The 25,646-nt window shown below is 45.1% G+C and overlaps 1 protein-coding gene across 2 annotated transcripts in view; it reads left to right on the forward strand.

Annotated features, from left to right (window-relative positions):
- Positions 1–9,809: 9,809 nt before the first annotated feature.
- LOC129851034 (S-adenosylmethionine mitochondrial carrier protein-like) overlaps positions 9,810–25,646 on the forward strand; it is a 332,312-nt gene continuing 316,475 nt past the window's right edge. Inside the window, exons 1-3 of one of the 2 annotated variants that reach the window (XM_055917201.1) lie at positions 9,810–10,002; positions 11,438–11,658; positions 14,147–14,265. In XM_055917201.1, the coding sequence (XP_055773176.1) occupies positions 11,520–11,658; positions 14,147–14,265 (258 nt within the window). In that variant the 5' untranslated portion in view covers positions 9,810–10,002; positions 11,438–11,519. The remainder of the gene's footprint in view (positions 10,003–11,437; positions 11,659–14,146; positions 14,266–25,646) is intronic. The other variant, XM_055917200.1, reaches the window with a different exon arrangement.

The raw sequence follows: 25,646 nt of genomic DNA on the forward strand, positions 1-25,646 counted from the left end.
CCCCCCCCCCATGAGGAATGTGAGGAATATTGTCAACAATGTCATATGATACAGACAAAATGTCATAAGAATTAGTATTACATTTTTGTCATTTAGCAGATCTTATCCGGAACGACTCCATGAGCAATTAGGGTTAAATGCCTTGCTCAAGGGCACATTGAGAGCAACATTTCGGTTACTGGCCCAACACTCTTAATCACTACACCCAGGAGTATCTCTGGCATGAGTAAAGTTATAGGCTAAATCAAGCTGACATGCATGACAGTGATACATCACTCATTAGTAAGCCATAAGGAGCTGGGAGAGTTTTCCTATAGTGTTTTGGAAATGAGAGCTGTGATGTTGGCATTTATATTGATGGAGGCAATTATCGGAAAAAGTGAAAAATTGTACAATTAGCACACAAATTGGATATTATTACAAAGAACGAACATGAGTCTCCTCGGTTTCGAAGACACATTATCACCAAAGCAGTTTTATCTGTCTCTTTTGTTGAAGGTCAACAGCAATATGTTAATTTATGACAGTTGATATATGGGATGATAGATTTTTTATTATGTTATAACACACATATACACACACATATACACACACATTTACACACACATATACACACACACACACACACGCACGCACACACACACACACACACACACACACACACACACACACACACACACACACACACACACACACACACACACACACACACACACACACACACACACACACACACACACACACACACACACACACACACACACACACACACACAGGCACACATACGCACACTTCCTTCCATTGTATCCGATGATGACTTGCACTCTTTGAATCACACTGTTTGTTGAAGACCATTTCATCTGTTCTCGCTCTCTCTCTGTGGGGAAATGCAATGTTATTAGTAATAGTTTAAAATAACATAGTTTCCATATAACAATGTCTGATTGAGATCACCTGTAAGTTGATTGGGGTTCCTAACGTCATGATGGGAAATGCTTTGTTACTCTACTATTTCCCTGCGTGTTTCATGCCACTAGATGGCAATATAAGATCATGAATGGTTCAAATATGTTCTCAGCTTTTTTAAATCTGAAAGTTGATTTCTCCCTTAGCTCTGCTCTGAGTCTTTGCTATCTACAAGGTCGTTATTTCCACATAAGCCAAGCAAATTAAGATACTAAGCTTAGCATAATGTCACTCAAAGTTTTTAATCAAAGTCACTTAAATCTTCAACATTAAGGCTTAGATAACTAATTCTCCTGTCCATAAATTGAGACATTAAACCCTATTAATTGTAAAATATTGACAATAATGTTCATGCTGAGATATGGTAACTGTATAAATCTGACGATTACATTTAACAGACGCTCTTATCCAGAGCGACTTACAAATTGGAAAGTTCATACATATTCATCCTGGTCCCCCCGTGGGCAATGAACCCACAACCCTGGCGTTGCAAACGCCATGCTCTACCAACTGAGCCACACGGGACCACACACGGGACCACGGGACGATCAAATCCTTGTAGCTCTGCATCCACATGGTGGCAGTGTTATGGTATCTTGAGTTTATCATGTACAGTAACACTGTCTCACCAAAGACCTCTGTATCATATCTGCATAATCCATCTTGGAAAAAGGGCAGGTTTGTGCAGTACTGAATAGTATGTTTTGACAGGTTAAATCAACATCTAATCAAATAGAAAGAATTTGCTACAATATTATAGTTATACCTGTACTATATACAGACCTCTCTTGACTAATTTGGGATTTCTTGTGTTGTAGCTGAGATGCGTGTTATAGAGGGCTATGTCACATGACGCTGTGAAAGGATTCCTCCCATAGATAATCCATGTTCCCATTACGGCTGACACATACAGTACCACAAATAGGATTGTATTACAAGGCATGTTTGTGCATATTTCACAGAAATACCTGGTTTTCCTTTATTGACCCATACAGTCGATGACAATCAGTGATGTTCCCCCGGGCAAGCAGCAGGGACTCTCCTCTCTTTCCCCCTGCCTGAGGAGTGTCTATAGCAGAGACACATCAATCTGTACAGCATTGCCATGAGAACCACTCAAAGACATTTAATTCCCACAAAGACAGGCCCTCCTGCTATTGATCTATGTGCAGGGACTGACTGGGGGGGGATTGACAGGAGGGTAGATGCAATCTCCTTTTACACATGTGATCTCTTGCTGCAGGCTGTGGCCATTGTCAGGATAGACCATTGACTTGCCATTATGCTGCATCCAGGTCCATGTATGAATGCCGTAAGATCTAAGCCTGGCGAGCAAGGCTAGTTATTGATTGACTCCTGTCCCGTGATATAGAAGATAATGTCTGTGGATAGTAGCCAGGCTGTAGCTCTATGTGGTCCATTGATAAACCACACCAGGCTGCAGTGCTGAGGATAGGTCAGTCACCTTAGCCCTGCACAGTGCTAACTGTGAGAACATTTGAGATGTCTATTGAGGTATTGCTATTGAGTCATAGTACACCCATCCTTCCATCCACATCTCTGCTTGACTGACTGACAGCTGGGGTGAGATTCTGAGAGATGATGTGGCACAACAGGAACCGTGTCTGGTGCCATGAGGTTTTACACAGCATATACAGAGGTTTGTACATGTGGAGGAGGGAAGTACCTGATATCAGGCCTGAGGTATGCAAGAGCAGGAAAATCTTCCCTGACACATTAAAGAGATTCTCCAGTACTTTTGTCCCCGAAAATGTTGTGCTACAGTACGTAGTACGTCACATCGTTGCTCTCTCGCTCTGCTGTGTGTGCATCTTAGCTGTCACTCAAATGGCGAGAGGCTGAAGCTCATTGAGTAGAACTGGAATTGCTAGGGGCTGGCCCACGAACCGTAAAATCTAGGGAAAATGGTGTAACACAGCTTCCAGAAAAACTGTCGCTTTCAAACTAGGGATTTCATGTTATTACAGTTAAGACAGTCATTCTGCTCGTAGACGATGCATGTATGAACTACACATTGACACATCCAGCCCAAAGCGGGAGGTTTAAAAAATACTTAGTAGTCGCCAACATTCCCAAGCATGTGTTTTAAATATAGAGCTTGTCTTTTCAGTTGTTTTGTAAAAACTAAAAGCATTTTTCATACAAACCATACATGGTAATATGGTGGGATTTCCCCCAAAGTTCCCAATGCCTTATTTGGGTATAAACAGGAGTCCGTGGGGTGATTTGATTGGCTGAGTGCAGTTCTGTGTTTGCCCAACACTTACTATTGGGTGGAAATCTATCTTCATCACTAGCAATTATGCCTAATTAAGTAATTTACATGTTTACATGTTGTGTACACACGGTCAATTCATTACTGAAACGCTGTAACGAACCAGAGCCAAACATGATATTACATTCAACAGACGGCTATTGGAGTGGACTTAGAACTGAGGTCTTCACAAGCCCCAACAGTAAAATGGTTGAACGTTGTAGGCTAAATCAAGGATATGCTCTGTTGTCCTTTGTTTAGAATGATACAAAGAGCAACAAAAGGTTGCCTATTTGTGTGAGAGCCTTGTTGGAATGATTTATCAGTATGTACGGAATGTAGCAGCAGTGTTTTTTGATTTATTCACAGACATTTTGTGAGGAGGCATTGTATTCGGGGCTCTCACCCCCTCTTCTTGAGGAGTTAGGGCATGACAAATGCAACTGCCATCTCCCAATGTGAGGCAATGAAAGAAAAAAGTGACTAAGTTAAATACTGCAGGAGAGGGAAGTCACACAGGCTAGTTGTGATGAATAGATACTGTGTCTCCTTTGTGATAAACAATTTGTGTAAGTCACTCCCACTCAGGAGACGGTGACTGTGTATTTGTGCTCCTATTACACCGGTCATCCTCTCTCCTCTGGACGGTCATAATCTGTTGGGTTTATTCCTGGTTTGGATCACTGTTATTCATACTCACATGGACACTTGTTCGTTTCTTCTAAATACTCAAGTATCAAAGATGAATACATAAACACCATGCAATGTCTATGAAATTCACGTCATTTACAATTTTTCCTCTGTATGCACCAAGCAAGCCAAAATAAAGGATCATACTTTCACGGTAGTGACTTCCATTATTAACATAATGTGCATATTTGATGAAGTCTACAGTACACTACACTGTCATCTCATTCTATAAGGTCTTGTTGCATGCTGATGTGAGTGTGGAGTGGGTGCTTCAGACCAGGCACTCTGGCCTCGACAGCTACAAGACTTTAATGATTACAAACCTCTCAACCAATCGATGGCTATCAGAACCTGGCCAGTGACAACTTTTTCCTCAGCCGCCCCGATCACACAAAGACAACAACAATAAAAAGAATGGGAGTAGGGAATTAATCAGCAACTGTAGAAGTTAAATTCATCATGACAATCGATAGCAGCCATTATCCCATTGGCACGGATGCGGAGGAGCTATTGGGAGAGCTTTGGTTTGCCTGTGATATATCTATATTTAGGCAGGAGCGAGGCATGGGATCAATATGCTACAAGCAGCTCATTTTTCAGCCAGGCAGCAACCAGGGACCAGGAACAAGGGAAGGGGGATGACATGGACTGGGGCAAAATACTGACAAGCAGGTACAGAGGCCATGATGGAAAGGAAAGGAAAGGTAAGAGGAGGACAGGAGGAGAGGATGGTCCATGTGTGATAGCCTACTACTCCTACAGTATCATGGAGAAACTGGTTCTCCATGGTTCTCAGCAACTTGTCCACTGACTGTATTTAATGTTGGGGTCAAGTGGTGCTAAATGATAATACTGCAGGTTTTGATATCCTTACCTGTCTCTCACTTTTTCTCAACCAAACTCTGCCCCCCCAAACACACACATGCAGTTGTATTGTCCAACACTATGTAAACAACCAAAAAGCATCTGTATGAGAAATAGTCACATCACCCCTCTGTTCCTCTGTCCTGATGATACAATTATTAGCAAAGTTAATGAACAGGAAGGATGTTTTAGCTGAAGTTAGAGCACAACTCAACCCCCTGTCTCATGAATAATCTGAGTGTGTGTCACAGAGCGGAGACGTGTCTTCCCCTCAACTCCCAATGAGTGGCTATTACAGAAGGTGCTCTCTCTAATCGCCTGCTCCGCAGAAGAAGAAGAAAGAGAGCAGGATGTTAATGACGCACGGTTACTCTGTCCAGAGGAGCGATCTCTAAACCAGAGAATAATAAAACTCATTTCAAACTGAGGGGAACAATGCACCAACAATCTGGCCTTTAAGGCCAACACAACAACACAAAGTCAGCGGTGGGGAAACTATTTGAGCTTTTGAAAACTTTGGCAGCACTCTGAGCGGCCTTTCATCTCTCCACTTGGGTAGCTAAGGTGTTACCTGGGTAACCTTTTGACCCGAGGTGCACCCTCCCCGACGCTCGATAAGACGCCTCCACCATAGACGATGGCTTCACGTTATTACAATAAACTGTGCTTCTTCCCGTGTATCTCCCCTCCCCTCCCTGCCATAAGCCTCAGTCATTTGCCCTTTACTTTTTCAAAGGCAGCCTGCGGGGCAGAATTGCCCTGTGTTGAGTGGAAGCTGACAGTGAATAAGTTCCCCTCTCGTCTGATGCCTTTTATCTCTGAGATCATACTCGGAGCAGGTCAAGATCAATGCTGCTCCCTGCAAATCAGGGAAACACACTCAGGCTCTGCTAACTCACTCTGCACACTCATATATCCCTCCAACAGTTTCATTAAAAGTTTTAGGTTCGTGTCCATGTGTGTTTTCAGACACCTCAGGGTGGAAGTAGATGAGGTGTGTCAGCTCAGATCGCCACACCAGGAGATTATGGGGTTATGCCAACACTATAACACAACTGGATATAGGCTATGATATAGAGAGGTACAGTACGATGTGAGAGAAACATGACAAGACTGATTAGGTGACATTGGGTGGCTTTTGTTTCAGTGGCCTTGGCAAGTTACTTTAAAAACTATGTTGCATTGAAAGTCTATAGTCTCTACATTCAGCTTTTATTGTATCCCTTCTATCGTTCTATCTAATCTGGTCCTGGGGAACTTAATTTTCTGGGTCTGCTGAGGGGGAACAAACTGAACAAATTACAAGGATGTAGCCAAAGACAAGGACAATGTATGACAGGGTGATAAATTACTTTATATGAGGAATCAGACAGGATACTGCAAACATCTCTGAACTGCACAACCACAGAAATCAATATAGTCCATGGCTTAGAATTAATGCACCCCATATTGACTAAGCTCAGAAACAAAACCCTAGTCCTGAGGGTCAGAAACAAAACCCTAGTCCTGAGGGAGGAATTAAGTCTCATATTAAACTGTTTCATGGCTGCATTATAACATTTAATCAAAGCTAATTTTATTGGTCGCATACATATTTTAGCAATGTTAATGCAGGTGTAGTGAAATGCTTGTGTTCCTAGCTCCAACAGTGCAGTAATATCGAACAATACACAACAATACACACACATCTAAAAGTAAAATAATGGAATTAACAAATATCTAAATATTAGGATGAGCAATATACAGTATAAATATATATGTGATGGGATGTATAGACATTATAAACATTATGGACAGTATGTTGATAGAATATTTAGTATATCTGTAGAATACATAGGATAGAATAGTATATATACAGCAGTAGTTGAAAAAGGATGGCCTTGACTAGAATATAGCATATACATATTAATAATAACTTTCCTCTGAAAACAACTGAAACTATTATTTATCAATATGAAATATTTAAATGAGAGAGTTTTCAGGCATCTGAAAAGGAAATGATGTCCTCCTCCTCACTCATTTCGGGGGAAGCTTTCCCAGGTCACACCAGTTGAGGCCGGCTGCTCTCAGTCATTTCTGCCTGGATGTCTCTCCAAATGTTTCTGGGTCACCCCCTCTGTTTATTTGGGTCCTGGGGGTTGCATTTCAGAGACTGGCGGGTGATGTTGCTGACTGATTTTTAGTAGGCCTAAAAGGGCAGTAAACTATCTGTTGAATCTACACTGAGTGTGCCAAACATTAAGAACACCTGCTCTTTCCATGACATAGACTGACCAGGTGAATCCTGGTGAAAGCTATGATCCCTTATTGATGTCACTTGTTAAATCCACTTCAATCTGTGTAGATGAAGGGGAGGAGACAGGTTAAATAATGATTTTTAAGCCTTAAGACAATTGAGACATGAATTGTGTATGTGTGCCATTCAGAAGGTGAATGGGCAAGACAAAATATTTACGTGCCATCCAGACAACTTGACACAACTGTGGGAAGCATTGGAGTCAACATGGGCCAGCATCCCTGTGGAACACTTTTTACACCTTGTGGCATCCATGCCACGACAAATTGAGGCTATTCTGAAGGCAAAATGGCTTCTGTCCTCCGTCCTATTACAGATCCGAGCAGTAGAGATAGAAGTCTATTCCTGCCACAGCTAGAGCTCTCGCCCAATGGGATCAGTCTGAGCGACACATCAACAAGATGGATGTTAGGCATGGAGCTTCAAACCGAGCGTGCTGGGCCAAGACATCATTGGGGCCAAGATGAGTAAAGGGTTGTAGCCCTTCTTCTGCCCCCACCTAATACGAGGTGCTGCCTGGGTGACAGGAGCCCATAAATAACCAAGCTAGCGTGCCAAAGGAACGCACTCACCTGAACACCGACATGGACACAGCACAGCAGAATGCTATGGCAGGAGAGTACAGGGCACAAGACCGCAAGAAATGCCCTACATCTTTGTAATGTCACAGGACAAGGGAGTGTATGTGTGTGTGTGTGTGTGTGTGTGTGTGTGTGTGTGTGTGTGTGTGTGTGTGTGTGTGTGTGTGTGTGTGTGTGTGTGTGTGTGTGTGTGTGTGTGTGTGTGTGTGTGTGTGTGTGAGAGCGAGAGAATGAAAAACAAACACTATTGTAAATACAACCCATATTTATGTTTATTTCTATTCCCTTATGTACGTGAACTATTTGCACATCATTATAACTTCTGAGTGGCGTAGCGGTCTAAGGCACTGCATCTCACAACCGGCTGTGATTGGGAGTCCTATAGGGCGGAGCACAATTGGCCCAGCATCGTCCGGGTTAGGGTTTAGCCGGGGTAGGGTGTCATTGTAAATAAGAATTTGTTCTTAACTGACTTGCCTAGTTAAATAAAGGTTAAATACATGCTTTTTAATAACTCTGTACATTACCATAATATGAAATTTGAAATGTGTCTATTCCTTTGAAACTTGTAGTGTTGGGTAATGTTTCCTGTTCATTCTTAATTGTTTATTTCACTATTGTTTATTACCTATTTCACTTGCTTTGGCAATGTAAACATTTGTTTCCCATGCCAATAAAGCCCTTTGAATTGAATTGAGAGAGAGAGACAAGAGAGAGAGCAAGAGAGAGAGAGAGAGAGAGAGAGAGAGAGAGAGAGAGAGAGAGAGAGAGAGAGAGAGAGAGAGAGAGAGAGAGAGAGAGAGAGAGAGAGAGAGAGAGAGAGAGAGAGAGAGAGAGAGAGAGAGAGAGAGAGAGAGAGAGAGAGAGAGAGAGAGAGAGAGAGAGAGAGAGAGAGAAAGAAAAACATGAGGATTAGGCCACAGACAACACAATTAAACTATATTCACAAAATCGTTTTATTCTTCATTCTGTAGCTTACCCCTAATCTCATTAAACATGCCTTTCATGTCTCAAAGTAAGGTTATTAGAGACTCAATATTTTGAATGGTCAGCCTTCCCACTAGATAAAAACTGGTTGAAGCAAAGTAGTAATTTCAACCAAAAGATTATATGTGATCACATTGATTTAACGTGGGAAACTGATTGAATTTGCAAAAGGTAATCAACGTAAGTGAATTTAGTATTTTTTTCACACAACTTTTAAATTAAATCCAATGACAGGTTGAAATGTTTTGTTGATTTCACATTGGATTCACATTAGTTGACAACTCAAGCAAACGTAAATCAAAACTAGACGTTGTGCCCAGTGGGTTGTCTCCGAATTTGGCAAATCTGCCCATACAAAATTACAAATCACTGCAATAGATTTAGCATGTAAACAGGCCCTTAGGATAGATGGATGTGGAGGAGCCAATGAGCAAGGCAGATGCTAAGGGAATGATAAGGATGGTGGTGCAAAAATGGCGGAAGCAGTGAAACAGAGACACTAAGGGCTGGCATGTATTCCAAGTACAGAGGAAAGTTGGGGAGGGGAGGACGGCAGGAAGAGACAGAAGAGAGGAGGACATCTTTACGAGGCTGGGTGGGACACAGCCAGTTGATTAAGACATTAAATGTGATAGGAAAGCATCCAACAGGAAGGTGTGATTACTGCCAGGAAACAGAGACAGTGGAGCATGTATTGATACAGTGTGGGCAGTGAGGGAAAGAGAAAGACTGAGATCCAGTCAGTGGAGGCTGCTGATGGGATGACAGCTCAAAATAATGGCTGGAATGGAGTATAATTGAGTGAATGGAATGGTATTAAACACATGTGTTTGATACCATTCCATTCACTCTATTACAGACATTATTATGAATCATCGTCCTCTCAGCAGCCTCCACTGGATCCAGTATGAGGGAGAAGGTGATACATGTATTGAATTTAAAGAGCATACTGAGTAGAACATCATTAGATACAGTCATATATTTTTGTTATATTTTTTAAGAGAAACAGGTCTGGCATATAGGATTTACAGTAGTTTCTCCGTGTCTCAGGGCCACACTCCAGTACAGCAGGTGGCGGTAATGCACCATGACGTTGGATGCCAGCCGCCGATAAACCCACCGAAGAAGAGATTTCTCGTGATCCGCACGTTGCTCATAGGACGTCATGCGGAAATACATTAAACAAAGATGGCAGCGTCCTTGATAAGCAAATGTTGGCTGCAGTGAAGTGTCAAACATGCCCCATAGTAGTAATTCATTCTCAGAACGGCGACGTGAAAGCTGACAATAGAAGACTTTGAACAGCTAACATGGAAAAAAGAGAATTCACTGCTTCGCTAGTGGTAATGTCTTTAATTTCCTCCATCATGTAATACCACACTGCTCGTCTTCTTATTTTGCTTGCAATATTAATTAAGCTAACTTGCAAGCAAGCAAATTGTCTGTATTTCGACTAATTTAACAGCCAAAACGATTTTGCATTATTGCCTAAACAAGTGCTCACGATAATGTTGCTTGCTAACGTTAACTGTCACTAGTCTTCAGCACCGCTGATAGCAAAGGTTTGGCTCACAATGAACTGTCACCCTCATTTGGAAGGTGAGGAATGGATTAGGAATCATTGGCAACACCATCAACTAGCTGAAAATTCTCAGCTACAACACCACATTACCTTTTCAAGTGTGTTATTTTATGCAATGTTGTGTGTCATTCTGCAAGTGTGCTTACAGTGCTTGTTATATTATGGCAAAGATTGTCAGTGGTTATCATGGGTGAGTTTGATAAGGAAAACAGAAAGGTAAACGCAGCATAGTTTGATAAGGACCTTTAATCTGTCTCACCCATTCCCATAGTCAACATTGCTACATTTTTAGAGCCTTATTTCCTTTGCACCAATGCAAAGTTTAAGGGTCCCCGAGTGGTGCCGCGGCCTAGGCACTGCATCTCAGTGCTATAGATGTCCCTACAGACCATGGTTCATATCAGGCTGTATCAACACCAGCCGTGATTGGGAGTCTGATAGGGCGGCACAATTGTCCCAGCGTCGTTAGGGTTTGGCCGGGGTAGGTCGTCATTGTAAATAAGAATATGTTCTTAACTGACTTGCCTAGTTAAATATAGATTAAAAAGTGTGCACCTAATTCAGAAGGGAAAATGACTAACACATACAACAGCCACTTCACTCCATTAGCTACTATGGTATTACAAAGCAAATACTAGGCTTTGTAACAACATATTGACACAATGTTGTATACTGAGTAATTACCGTGCTAATACACTCTAATACCGTGCTAATATACTGCTCGGGAAACTAATGCAAATTTCCAGGTCAGGCAATGTAACTCATCACTGGACTGTGGTCCACCAAATCACTTCCTTAACAGGTATAAATGTTGCACTGGACCAAAGGGTTTGGGCAGTACCCAACGATAATGTCCTGGTGAGCCTATTGCTCAACCATCATTATTTGAGTTAGTACCAGCATCATGGAAAACATTCAGAATGGTCTCGTTCCTAATTATTTCCAAATGGGATAAAAGTAGGGAAAGACCGTAACGTATCCAACTGTTCAAGGACATGTTTGTTATGGTGATGGCTCAGTGTGGGAGCAAAAAGAATGGCTCTTTGTTGAATTCCTTATCACTATGCTGTCAGAATATCTCTTAAGTCACTCAGAGGTAGGTAGATGTAGGTGTGTGTGCGTGTATTTGGATTTTTGTATGAGTGTGAGTTGAGTTTCCCAGATGTTTGTCTCTGTGTGTCATCTCTCTCTGCTAGGCAGGTGACTATGCAGTGTTTCTGAGTTGCCTGAAGATGACTGTGTTTGTTCGCTACATGCTAGGCGGGGGGCTGTGCTGGGATGTGTGTGGACCTCACCCTCTTCCCCCTGGACACCATTAAGACTAGACTGCAGAGTCAGCAGGGCTTCACCAAGGCTGGGGGTTTCCGGGGCATCTATGCAGGGGTTCCATCTGCTGCCATCGGCTCTTTCCCCAATGGTGAGTCACTTATTATTAGTCTCTGTCACCACGAAGACCCCAAAGAAAGACTACCTGTTGACACACCATAATAAAACCTACACATGGAGAGCATCTGATTAGCTAGTTTACTCAAAGAACCGCTTCAATAATTAAGTAAATACATGAAACAAATGTTTTATTATTGTTAGCCTTTTCCTTGTACGACCAGCCTATGTTTGTCCACAACTGTTGATTGATTAAATAATTTGAATAATAAAATGAGAGCAGCTCACAAACGTATTAATGAGATGGGAAAGGCTACACGGACACCTCTGGTGCCCAAATTGATGACGTACAGTACCAGTCAAAAGTTTGGACACAGCTACTCATTCAAGGTTTTTCTTTATTTTTTACTATTTTCTACATTGTAGAATAATTGTGAAGATATGAAAACTATGAAATAACACGTATGGAATCATGTAGTAACCAAAAAAGTTACACAAATCAACATTTAGCCACCCTTTGCCTTGATGACAGCTTTGCACACTCTTGGCATTCTCTCAACCAACTTCATGAGGAATACTTTTCCAACAGTCTTGAAGGAGTTCCCACATATGCTGAGCATTTGTTGGCTGCTTTTCCTTCACTCTGAAGTCCTACTTATCACAAACCATCTCAATTGGGTTGAGGTAGGGTGATTGTGGAGGCCAGGTCATCTGATGCAGCACTCCCATCACTCTCCTTCTTAAATAGCCCTTACACAGCCTGGAGGTGTGTTAGGTCATTGTCCTGTTGAAAAACAAATGATAGTCCCACTAAGCCCAAACCAGATGGGATGGTGTATCGCTGCAGAATTCTGTGGTAGCCATGCTGGTTAAGTGTGCCTTGAATTCTAAATAAATCACTGACAGTGTCACCAGCAAAGCACCATCACACCTCCTCCATGCTTCACCGTGGGAACCACACATGCGGAGATCATCCGTTCACCTACTCTGCGTCTCACACAAAGACACGGTGGATGGAACCAAACATTTCCAATTTGGGCTCCAGACCAAAGGACAAATGTCCATTGCTCGTGTTTGGCCTACGCAAGTCTCTTCTTCTTATTGGTGTCCTTTAGTAGTGGTTTCTTTGCAACAATTTGACCATGAATGCCTGATTGACTCAGTCTCCTCTGAACAGTTGATGTTGTGAAGCACTTATTTGGGTTGCAATTTCTGAGGCTGGTAACTCTAATGAACGTATCCTCTGCAGCCAAGGTAACTCTGGGTCTTCCATTCCTGTGGCGGTTCTCATGAGAGCCAGATTCATCGTAGCGCTTGATGGTTTTTGCGACTGCACTTGAAACTTAGAAAGTTTTTGAAATGTTCCGTATTGACTGACCTTCATATCTTAAAGTAATGATGGAGTGTTGTTTCTCTTTGCTTATATGAGCTGTTATTGCCATAATATGGACTTGGTCTTTTACCAAATAGGGCTATCTTCTGTATACCACCATTACCTTGTCACAACACAACTAATTTTCTCAAACGCATTAAGAAGGAAAGAATTTCCACAAATGAACTTTTATCAAGGCACACCTGTTAATTGAAATGCATTCCAGGTGACTGCCTCATGAAGCTAGTTGAGATAATGCCACGAGTGTGCAAAGCTGTCATCAAGGCAAAGGGTGGCAACTTTTGAAGAAGTTCAAATTAAAAAATATATATTTTGATTTGTTTAACACTTTTTTGGTTACTACATGATTCCATGTGTGATATTTCATAGTTTTGATGTCTTCACTATTATTCTATAATCTCGAAAATAGTAAAAACACAACTTTAAAAAACTTGAATGTGTAGGTCTGTCCAAACTTTTGACTGATACTGTACGTCATCAATTTGGGCACCAGACGTGTCTGTATAGCCTCTCTCTCTGTCTCCCCACTCTATCTCTCTTTCTCTCTCGCCTTCCCCTCTCTCTCTCATGCTCACTTTCACGCTGGCACTGTACGTCATCAATTTGGGAACCAGGCGTGTCTGTATAGTCTCCCCACTCTTTCTCTCTCTCGCTCACGCTGACACTCACTCTCCCAATTCAATTCAATGGCTTTATTGGCATGGGAAACATATGTTGGCATTGCCAAAGTAATTGAAGTAGATAATAAACAAAAGTGAAATAAACAATAAAAATGAACAGTTAACATTTCACTCACAGAAGTTCCAAAAATAATAAAGTCATTTCAAATGTCATATTATGTCTATATACAGAGTTGTAACTGTGTGTCACTATTTCTCTCCCTCCCCCCACTGTTTCGTTCTCTTTCTCCCTCCTTCCCCCACTCTCTGTCTCTCCCCCACTCTTTATCTCTCTCTCTACCCACCCTCTCTCTCTCTCCCCTACTCACTCTTCTTCTCCACTCCCTCCAACCCTTTCTCTCTACACTCCTTCCAACCCCTCACATTTTCTCACTCTACCCAGTGTTATTAATTGCTGTATGCAGGTTGACTAATGATCCCTAAACTGTGACGGTTCTGCTTGGTTTCAGCTGCTGCGTTCTTCGTCACTTATGAAAGCACCAAGTCCATCCTCGGAGCCCACGGAGCCCTCTCAGCCCCACACATGGCACCTGTCACTCACATGCTTGGTGCCTCCCTGGGAGAAGTAGTATGTCTCCCATCTTCTTTCTTTCTTTGCATGCATCACAGTCCAAATGCAGCATGCTTGTTTACTTAATTGCCTGAAAATTTCACAGACAAATATGCGCTGGGTTAGAATGTGGTTTTGGCTGTCGGCCTCGGGCCCAGCTGGGTCCTTGGGCGTCTTAGCATTTCGCCACCAGCTGGGTAAATAAGAGCTCATTATTGGCTATTGACTTAGCTGTTTTCCACGCGAGGCCCCAGACTCCCTCAATTTTGTCTGGGGATTTGGGCTTTAAAGCGGTGAGGAGCGGCACAATTTCCTCTGTTGATCCAGTCCTAATCGCTCACTGCCAAGGAATCCGTCCCTTTGGGGCTGGCTGTTCACGTTGGCATGAGAGGAGGGGTTTCTCCTGTCTTCTCCGGCCACCATCTCCATCTCCACCACCTCCACTAGTACTGGTTCTTAGTATTCATGGCTTTTGGATAGATGTCATTTAAAGTTTTACATGTTGTTGAAATGCCTCTTCCAATTGTGTTGTGAAACATTGTAAGCATTTTCTGTTGTCTTTTTGTTGAGTCAGCGGTGAGGTCAGCGCTGCTTTTAACCCTTAACCCGCTACTGGGGATTTGAGCACATCAAAAGGGGAAGCCGTGGAGCAGAGCAGGGGTGGTGCCCCGCTGCATTCTAAGTACGCGTTACGTGATTCAAAGGGAGTAATCTCCCGGCTTACTCATAAAGGCATAACCCAGGGCAGCCCAGAGAGACACCGACAAGCAAAAAACATCTTCCAGATTACGCAACTGTTTCCAAATGTCGTTCTGTCTTCTACCCATGATGCATAGTTGGAGTTACACATGGAAATGACATGTTTTTTATTTGAATTACACTATATATACTTAAAATTAGTGGATTCGGCTATTTCAGCCGCACCCGTTGCTGACAGGTGTATAAGATCGAGCACACAGCCCTGCAATCTAATCTAATTTATGGGCTCCTTAGTGGCGTAGCGGTTTAAGGCACTGCATCTCAGTGCAAGAGGCGTCATTAGGCTGTATCACATCCGGCTGTGATTGGGAGTCCCATAGTGCGGCGCACAATTGACCCAGCGTCGTCCGGGGTAGGCATCATTGTAAATAAGAATTTGTTCTTAACTGACTTGCCTAGTTAAATAAAGGTTACATTTAAAAACATCTCCGTAGACAAAAATTGGCAGTAGAATAACCTTACTGAAGAGATCAGTGACTTTCAACGTGGTACCGTCATAGGATGCCACCTTCACAACAAGTCAGTTCGTCAAATTTTTGCCCTGCTAGAATATCCCCGGCAACTGTAAGTGTTGTTATTGTGAAGTGAAAATGTCTAGGAGCAACAATGGCTCAGCCGCGAAGTGGTATTCTACACAAGCTCACAGAACGAGAACGCCAAGTGCTCCAAAAAATTGTCTGTCCTCGGTTGCAACTCTCACTACCGGGTTCCAAACTACCACTGGAAGCAATGTCAGCACAATAACTGTTCGTCGTCAGCTTCATGAAATGGGTTTCCGTGGCCGAGCAGCTGCACACAAGCCTAAGATCACCATGCGCAATGCCAAGTGTCGGTTGGAGTGGTGTAAAGCTCGCCTGTCCGCTCGCCGCCATTGGACTCTGGAGCAGTGGAAACACGTTCTCTGGGGTGATGAATCATACTTCACCATCTGGCAGTCCAACGGACGAATCTGAGTTTGGCGGATGCCAGGAGAACACTACCTTTTCGAATGCATAGTGCCAGTTGTAAAGTTTGGTGCAGGAGGAATAACGATCTGGGGCTGTTTTTCATGGTTCGGGCTAGGTCCCTTAGTTCCATGAGGGTAAATCTTAACGCTACAGTATACAATAACTGTGCTTCCAAGTTTGTGGCAACAGTTTGAGGAAGGCCCTTTCTTGTTTCAGCATTACAATGCCCCCACCACAAAGTGAGGTCCATACAGAAATGGTTTGTCGAGGTCAATGTGGAAGATCTTGAATGGCCTGCACAGAGCCCCGACCTCAGCCCAATCTAACACCTTTGGGATTAATTGGAACGCCGACTGTGAGCCAGGCTTATTTGCCCAACATCAGTGCCCGACCTCACTAATGCTCTTGTGGCTGAATGGAAACAAGTCCCCGCAACAATGTTCCAACATCTAGTGGGAAGCATTCCTAGAAACGTGGAGGCTGTTATAGCAGCAAAGGGGGGACCAACTCCATATTAATGCGTGTGATTTTGGAATGAGATGTTCGGTGTCCACATACCTTTGGTCTTGTAGCGTATCTCAGATCCCTATATAATCATTGTATCAATTACAAAATTCTAAGCAAAAAATAGAATTTGCCTTAGACTTAAAGTATATTTTTGAAAGTACCCTTGTCTCTGCCCTAGATAGAGGTTGAGTTAGAACTGAGGAGGTAATGTGACCTGTGCAGTCATCATTAAGGAGATAATGAAATACACTGTATATCCCTGAGTTAAAGCCCTCAGCTTCAGCCTCTGTCTTAGAGTTCCTGTCTCCACCTCCAAGTTTCATTTCAAAGTGTTCAAGTCTGGTAGCAGCAGTTGTGATGTGTGTGTGTGTGTAGCATGAATGTATATGTGTGCATGTGTGTTAAGGTGCGGAGAATCAGAGCAGGTGGTCAGTCCAGTTTAAGTGTTCAGCAGTCTGATGGCTTGTAGATAGAAACTGTCTCTGAGCCTGTTGGTATTAGACCTTATGCTCTGATACCGTCTGCCCAACAGTAAGGGAGAGAACAGCTTTGAGTAGATATCCTGGATGGGTGGGAGCATGGTCCTTGCGGCCGTGGTCGGAGCAATACCCGTACCAGGCCTTGATGCAACCGGTCAGGACGCTCTCGATGGTGCAGCAGTAGTATTTCGAAAAGGGTTGGCCTGCCTAATTTCTTCAGCTGCCTTAGGAATTAGAGACGCTGTTGCGCCCTGTTAACAAGAGTGGTGGTGTTGGTCCATGACAAGTCTTCAGGGATGTGGACGCCCCTAGCAGGGCGACTCTCTACTGCAATCATACAATCTGACAGGTCACCCTGTGCCTATGACAGAGGGTATATATGAATCTTTGTATATATAATTTATATTAGATCTATGGCTGCCTCAAATTCCTATTTTCTTCTTTAACTTCTCTTCTTATACCCAACATGATGAGAAGTTGAGCTTCAGGAGAGGTTTGCCAGAGGCTTTGTCAGACACACACACATACACACACACACTCTGACAGGTCATCAGGCCCCATCTTTGCTCATCTCCTGCACTTCTCTTAACTTGCTTTGTGTGAATACAGATCAGGCCCACCTTGTCACCACCAAATGAAAACATCAGAATCCCATTATGTCCCCCCCTTCTCCACATTACCTTAACCTTTCTTTACTTCTGTCTGTTGTCAGGCAGGCACAGATGCCAGTTAGATTCTTCCATTCTCTCTCTCTCTCTCTCTCTCTCTCTCTCTCTCTCTCTCTCTCTCTCTCTCTCTCTCTCTCTCTCTCTCTCTCTCTTTCTCTTTCTCTTTCTCTTTCTCTTTCTCTTTCTCTTTCTCTTTCTCTCTTTCTCTTTCTCTCTTTCTCTCCCTCCCTCTCTTGATGATTCTCTGTCAGCAGCTGGCTGCAGGTATGGCCTCACAAACACCAGAATGAGGTGTGATTTGGTCCTAGTCAAAACTCAGGGGACTCCATTTAGTTGTGTTATGCCACCTGTGTGCAGGTTGGAACATTCTGGATTAGAGGCACACAATCAGGATTCAAGTTTTGTCAGGGACAATCACGATTTACCACAGAAGATTTTTCTTTAGTTCACGTGTTTCATCATCATTGGGGAATCGTGGGTGACCTTGTTCTCCAAGGTTTGTTGCAGACGACAACTCTCTATTGTCTACTTTTTGCAACCTTTCTAACAGAAAGAGAAGAGGAAACAAATAAAGAAACAACCAAATACAGAGAGGAGGTGGAGGAGGAAGGAAAGAGAGAATAGGAGACAAGCCTCAGCTCCATTGTTTTAGTGACTGTCCCTCCCATAAGGAATGGTGGAACTGATGGTGTCTGTCAGGGGCTAGCAGGTTGTTATCCAACTATTATATCACATGTATCTTCATTCCCATTTGCCTGACACAGTCCCTGAAAGCTCGTTTGTCAAGGAGGGAGCAGCTTTCTTGCATTTCTAAACCCTGTCTCCTGGAGGATGTACTGGGAAACACAGTGACATGACAAGGGGGGTGGGACGGGGTGGCAACTGGCAGCTACTTAACTTGGCACAGCCTGGAATAATCCATGCATGGGCTCCCTGAAGAGAAGAGATGGCAGTATGTGATTTATTGGATGTGCATCATCCTCATCTCTCCCTCCTCACACCGCCTCAAATTGAGTTGTGCTCCAAATTGGATGTTTGATGAAAATGCACGGTGTCAGTGGGAGATTGGCTCAGCCATATCTAATATGACTATCCAGCCTGTGTCTGTTGGTCGTCAAGTGTAGAAAGTGCCCAGTGCCGTCTGTCGTTGAAGTGTTTCTGCAGGACTGCTCCCAGGAGCCTCCTCATAGGTTAAAAAACAGATTAGCAGGATTTCAGAGGAAGAGACGTAGCTGATGTTTATGCAGTTATTACTACCCAGAGGAGATGTCTGAATGGATGTTCTGATACAATGCTGACTTCCTGTGGGAAATTCTGCTGAGGTGATCAGGGATGCCCCGGAACGTTCTTTTGGTTGTCATCCTGATTCTGAAATAACTTCAGTGGAGACAGATAGTGTGTGAGGATTGCCATTGATTGTCTTATGAAAGTTAGACTGAAATGTGTGTTTGGCTAAAGTGAGATTGTGAAAAAAGATAAGCTGCCCTCTATGAACTGCTGAACTACGTCTTTCACTGGTCAAATTGGTCACTGTGTTGGTCTGTGTTTACTGCAAGCTCCCCAGTGCTGCAAAATGTTTAGTTATTCCATCTGTTTGAGTTATTTCATCCCACATCACATTGAGCATGTCTCTCTCTGCTCACGCCTGAGGCTGCTCCATATGTGTGGATTCCACCCTGTTGCTTTAATGCCAGTTCTTTCTATGTTAGTGAGACAGAGGGTTCTTTTAAAAGTGGCATTGCCAAAAACTTTGAAAGACAAATGAATCAGTTGTCTTATGTCTATTGTCTCTAAGCCCTCTGTTCTTCTACCTGTGGCTCTCTTTGTCTGTCGTCCAGACTGGCCACAGGAGCAGGATTGTAGGCAGGGGATTAACTAGCCATGAGCCGGTAGGAGGGAATGAGGGAGGAAACGACTCAAGCCCTGGATTGATTTGCCTGCATGCTGATTGGTGCGGTGAGCCTTTGTTAATTTCCCCTGTTCCTTCCACAGCGTTTCCCCAGTGATTGAGTGTGGGCTCGTCGGTTGTTGTTTGGTGGCGTCGTGGAATTTAAAAGCCGTCGTCATTAGGATTTACAGCAGCAGCCAGGGAGGGAGGCAAGCCGGAGGAAACAGGCTCAGATCACACGCTACCTCTAATTAACGCCACACACTCCAAATTGCTTGTAAATAAAGATGAATTGCGTAGGGAATGTGATAGACGCTGGCAGTGGATTTATCATACATTTAGCCTACCAGGCCAGTCTGTGGGATATGGGGGGTGGGGAGGGGGTCACGTCTGTCACGCCCACACCCCTCCCTCTAAATGTGAGATAACAACCCAGTCCCAGACAACCCAGTGGGGTACACCTAAATCTGCCTCCACCCTGCCCATCACTCATGGGTCTGATCTCAGATAGTGCTTTCACACACATGCTCCTAAAACCCTCCTCTGAAATGATCTGTTCAGGGGATGTACACTCACTCCCCTTAGCAGTCCTCAATTACTCCCAAATAAACAATGTCCCTCATTTATTTGGTATAATCTCTGTCTCATTCCGCAGCCTGCCGTGAGCTGATGTGAAAGAGCGCCCTCCACCACTACCAGCCCACAATACAATTGTCAGCAATTACTTGTCATAGCCACTTTTCTGTCCACTTAGCAGCATCATTCTGATCCTTTGGCAAATTAGGTGGGGAAACATGATATACAATGTATGATAAATATTAACTCAGCCAAAGGAAGAGTAAATTAGATCTTAGAAATGGATCCTGTCAGGTTGTATAGCGGACAGACGGCAGCTAGTGCTCTGTCTCACCACTGGGGGGTACTCTTGCACCATGCTTTGGAGGGAGAAAACGGTCCTTTGAATACTGTAGAGAAAGGCTACGCTCACAATTAGACACCTTTGCTATGTGGGTTCTGGAGCAAGGGTTTGTTGGTTGGTTTCTTGTTTGACAGAACATTTCAAAGTCAGAAGCCATGTCATTCTAACCTCAGATGAAGTGGAAACAGTCAGTACTCCAGGGCCTGTTGGAGTGATATGATACCCACATTCAACACATGCTGGTCTCCTGTACTTGGGTGACCTTGAAAATCATCTGAGACAAGTTGTCAGCTACTGGTCACTTTCTATTCATTCCACTTGAACTGTAAAATTACTGGCTGTTCCCAGACAAACTGAAATCTCCATCTCTCAATCACCAGTGGTCACCCTCTCTCTACGTTCCATCCCCCATGTGCAGTCAATACATACATTACATGTAATGACCTGCTCTGGCAGAGGGGTACAGTGGGGTTGAAAGAGGGGAATGTAGAGAGATGTCCTAGCAGCTGGGCTGAATCCTGGCTAGACCCTGCCCTAGACCAGAGGGGGCTGACCGGGCTGAGAGCTTAGGATGGCCAAACCAGCATACCAGTAATCACCATGGTGCCACTATCACCTCAGTGTCATACTCTCCTTTGCGGAGTGAGATTTGCCGCTGCAACAGTAACGATAGCCATCTCGTGCCGGAGGGAGTCTGGTGCGGTGCGGGGGGCTCCTCACCTCCCTCGGTCTGGGAGATTGCTTCCCGTTACTGGTGCTCCCCGGTATTTCAAGCGGAGCAGCCTAGCTTTAAGGGAGCAGGAGGCAGCAGTCATAAATATTAATTATCTTGACGAATTGTTTGCACTCCATATTTCTGTTGACATGGGGGCTGTGTAGGAATTTGTATTCGTGAGGTAGGAAGGATGATGGGGCGGAGGGCTATGTGTGTTTTGCAGAGTAAGACACAGATGGGCAATGAGGCGGTGACGGTGACCTTTTTACCTGCTGCTCAGGTGTCAATGTGATTAAGGGTTGAATTTTCAGTCACACAGGCCAGTGCTGGGGCATAAATTGGCTTACAGAAGCACTAGGCCTACACTAACACAAAGACCAGGTAGTCTACTCGCAGTATAATTGCTAGGTCATTTCCTGCTTGGCACCTGTGGCGCCTGGCAGCTTACAGTTTTCTCTTCATCTAAAGCAAACAGACTACATACAGTACAGGATAATAGATAGCAACTATTTCTCATCTGTTTCCTTATCAGTTTTACTGTTTCACTTGAGTTTTAATGTTCTTTACACAAATCAAAGTTTATTTGTCACGTGCGCCGACTACAACAGGTGTAGACCTTACAGTGAAATGCTTACAAGCCCTAACCAACAGTGCAATATTTAAGTAAAAAATAGGTTTTAGGTAAACAATAGATAACTAAAGAAATACAAATTTAAAACAGTGAAAATAACAGTAGTGTGGCTATATACAGGGGGTACCGGTACAGAGCCAATGTGCGGGGGCACCGGTTAGTCGGGCTAATTGAGGTAATATGTACATGAATGTATAGTTAAAGTGACTATGCATAGATGATAGACAGAGAGTTGCAGCAGTGTAAAAGAGGGGTTGGCGGTTGGGGGGGGCACACAATGCAAATAGTCTGGGTAGCCATTTGATTACCTGTTCAGGAGTCTTATGGCTTGGGGGTAAAAGCTGTTGAGAAGCCTTTTGGTCCTAGGTTTGGTGCTCCGCTACCGCTTGCCATGCGGTAGCAGAGAGAACAGTCTATGATTGGGGTGGCTAGGGTCTTTGTCCATTTTTAGGGCCTTCCTCTGACACCGCCTGGTGTGGAGGTCCTGGATGGCAGGCAGCTTGACCCCAGTGATGTACTGGGCCGTACGCACTACCCTCTGTAGTGCCTTGCGGTCGGAGGCCGAGAAGTTGCCATACCAGGCAGGGATGCAACCAGTCAGGATGCTCTCGATGGTGCAGTTGTAGAACGTTTTGAGGATCTCAGGACCCATGCCAAATCTTTTTAGTCTCCCGAGGAGAAATAGGTTTTGTCGTTCCCTCTTCACGACTGTCTTGTTGTGTTTGGACCATTCTAGTTTGTTGTTGATGTTGACACCAAGGAACTTACATTTACATTTAAGTCATTTAGCAGACGCTCTTATCCAGAGCGACTTACAAATTGGTGCATTCACCTTATGACATCCAGTGGAACAGCCACTTTACAATAGTGCATCTAGATCTTTTAAGGGGGGGGGGGGGGGGGGGCAGAAGGATTGCTTTATCCTAGGTATTCCTTGAAGAGGTGGGGTTTCAGGTGTCTCCGGAAGGTGGTGATTGACTCCGCTGTCCTGGCATCGTGAGGGAGTTTGTCCCACCATTGGGGTGCCAGAGCAGCGAACAGTTTTGACTGGGCTGAGCGGGAACTGTACTTCCTCAGTGGTAGGGAGGCGAGCAGGCCAGATGTGGATGAACGCAGTGCCCTTGTTTGGGTGTAGGGCCTGATCAGAGCCTGAAGGTACTGAGGTGCCGTTCCCCTCACAGCTCCGTAGGCAAGCACCATGGTCTTGTAGCGGATGCGAGCTTCAACTGGAAGCCAGTGGAGAGAGCGGAGGAGCGGGGTGACGTGAGAGAACTTGGGAAGGTTGAACACCAGTCGGGCTGTGGCGTTCTGGATGAGTTGTAGGGGTTTAATGGCACAGGCAGGGAGCCCAGCCAACAGCGAGTTGCAGTAATCCAGACGGGAGATGACAAGTGCCTGGATTAGGACCTGCGCCGCTTCCTGTGTGAGGCAGGGTCGTACTCTGCGGATGTTGTAGAGCATGAACCTACAGGAACGGGCCACCGCCTTGATGTTGGTGGAGAACGACAGGGTGTTGTCCAGGATCACGCCAAGGTTCTTAGCGCTCTGGGAGGAGGACACAATGGAGTTGTCAACCGTGATGGCGAGATCATGGAACGGACAGTCCTTCCCCGGGAGGAAGAGCAGCTCCGTCTTGCCGAGGTTCAGCTTGAGGTGGTGATCCGTCATCCACACTGATATGTCTGCCAGACATGCAGAGATGCGATTCGCCACCTGGTCATCAGAAGGGGGAAAGGAGAAGATTAATTGTGTGTCGTCTGCATAGCAATGATAGGAGAGACCATGTGAGGTTATGACAGAGCCAAGTGACTTGGTGTATAGCGAGAATAGGAGAGGGCCTAGAACAGAGCCCTGGGGGACACCAGTGGTGAGAGCGCGTGGTGAGGAGACAGATTCTCGCCACGCCACCTGGTAGGAGCGACCTGTCAGGTAGGACGCAATCCAAGCGTGGGCCGCGCCGGAGATGCCCAACTCGGAGAGGGTGGAGAGGAGGATCTGATGGTTCACAGTATCGAAGGCAGCCGATAGGTCTAGAAGGATGAGAGCAGAGGAGAGAGAGTTAGCTTTAGCAGTGCGGAGCGCCTCCGTGATACAGAGAAGAGCAGTCTCAGTTGAGTGACTAGTCTTGAAACCTGACTGATTTGGATCAAGAAGGTCATTCTGAGAGAGATAGCAGGAGAGCTGGCCAAGGACGGCACGTTCAAGAGTTTTGGAGAGAAAAGAAAGAAGGGATACTGGTCTGTAGTTGTTGACATCGGAGGGATCGAGTGTAGGTTTTTTCAGAAGGGGTGCAACTCTCGCTCTCTTGAAGACGGAAGGGACGTAGCCAGCGGTCAAGGATGAGTTGATGAGCGAGGTGAGGTAAGGTAGAAGGTCTCCGGAAATGGTCTGGAGAAGAGAGGAGGGGATAGGGTCAAGCGGGCAGGTTGTTGGGCGGCCGGCCGTCACAAGACGCGAGATTTCATCTGGAGAGAGAGGGGAGAAAGAGGTCAAAGCACAGGGTTGGGCAGTGTGAGCAGAACCAGCGGTGTCGTTTGACTTAGCAAACGAGGATCGGATGTCGTCGACCTTCTTTTCAAAATGGTTGACGAAGTCGTCTGCAGAGAGGGAGGAGGGGGGGGGGAGGGGGAGGAGGATTCAGGAGGGAGGAGAAGGTGGCAAAGAGCTTCCTAGGGTTAGAGGCAGATGCTTGGAATTTAGAGTGGTAGAAAGTGGCTTTAGCAGCAGAGACAGAAGAGGAAAATGTAGAGAGGAGGGAGTGAAAGGATGCCAGGTCCGCAGGGAGGCGAGTTTTCCTCCATTTCCGCTCGGCTGCCCGGAGCCCTGTTCTGTGAGCTCGCAATGAGTCGTCGAGCCACGGAGCGGGAGGGGAGGACCGAGCCGGCCTGGAGGATAGGGGACATAGAGAGTCAAAGGATGCAGAAAGGGAGGAGAGGAGGGTTGAGGAGGCAGAATCAGGAGATAGGTTGGAGAAGGTTTGGGCAGAGGGAAGAGATGATAGGATGGAAGAGGAGAGAGTAGCGGGGGAGAGAGAGCGGAGGTTGGGACGGCGCGATACCATCCGAGTAGGGGCAGTGTGGGAAGTGTTGGATGAGAGCGAGAGGGAAAAGGATACAAGGTAGTGGTCGGAGACTTGGAGGGGAGTTGCAATGAGGTTAGTGGAAGAACAGCATCTAGTAAAGATGAGGTCAAGCGTATTGCCTGCCTTGTGAGTAGGGGGGGAAGGTGAGAGGGTGAGGTCAAAAGAGGAGAGGAGTGGAAAGAAGGAGGCAGAGAGGAATGAGTCAAAGGTAGACATGGGGAGGTTAAAGTCACCCAGAACTGTGAGAGGTGAGCCGTCCTCAGGAAAGGAGCTTATCAAGGCATCAAGCTCATTGATGAACTCTCCAAGGGAACCTGGAGGGCGATAAATGATAAGGATGTTAAGCTTGAAAGGGCTGGTAACTGTGACAGCATGGAATTCAAAGGAGGCGATAGACAGATGGGTAAGGGGAGAAAGAGAGAATGACCACTTGGGAGAGATGAGGATCCCGGTGCCACCACCCCGCTGACCAGAAGGTCTCGGGGTGTGCGAGAACACGTGGGCAGACGAAGAGAGAGCAGTAGGAGTAGCAGTGTTATCTGTGGTGAGCCATGTTTCCGTCAGTGCCAGGAAGTCGAGGGACTGGAGGGACGCATAGGCTGAGATGAGCTCTGCCTTGTTGGCCGCAGATCGGCAGTTCCAGAGGCTACCGGAGACCTGGAACTCCACGTGGGTCGTGCGGGCTGGGACCACCAGGTTAGGGTGGGCGCGGCCACGCGGTGTGAAGCGTTTGTATGGTCTGTGCAGAGAGGAGAGAACAGGGATAGACAGACACATGGTTGACAGGCTACAGAAGAGGCTACG

The sequence above is a fragment of the Salvelinus fontinalis genome, chromosome 3, assembly GCF_029448725.1.
Source record: "Salvelinus fontinalis isolate EN_2023a chromosome 3, ASM2944872v1, whole genome shotgun sequence".
In the NCBI taxonomy this organism is placed as follows: Eukaryota; Metazoa; Chordata; class Actinopteri; order Salmoniformes; family Salmonidae; genus Salvelinus; species Salvelinus fontinalis.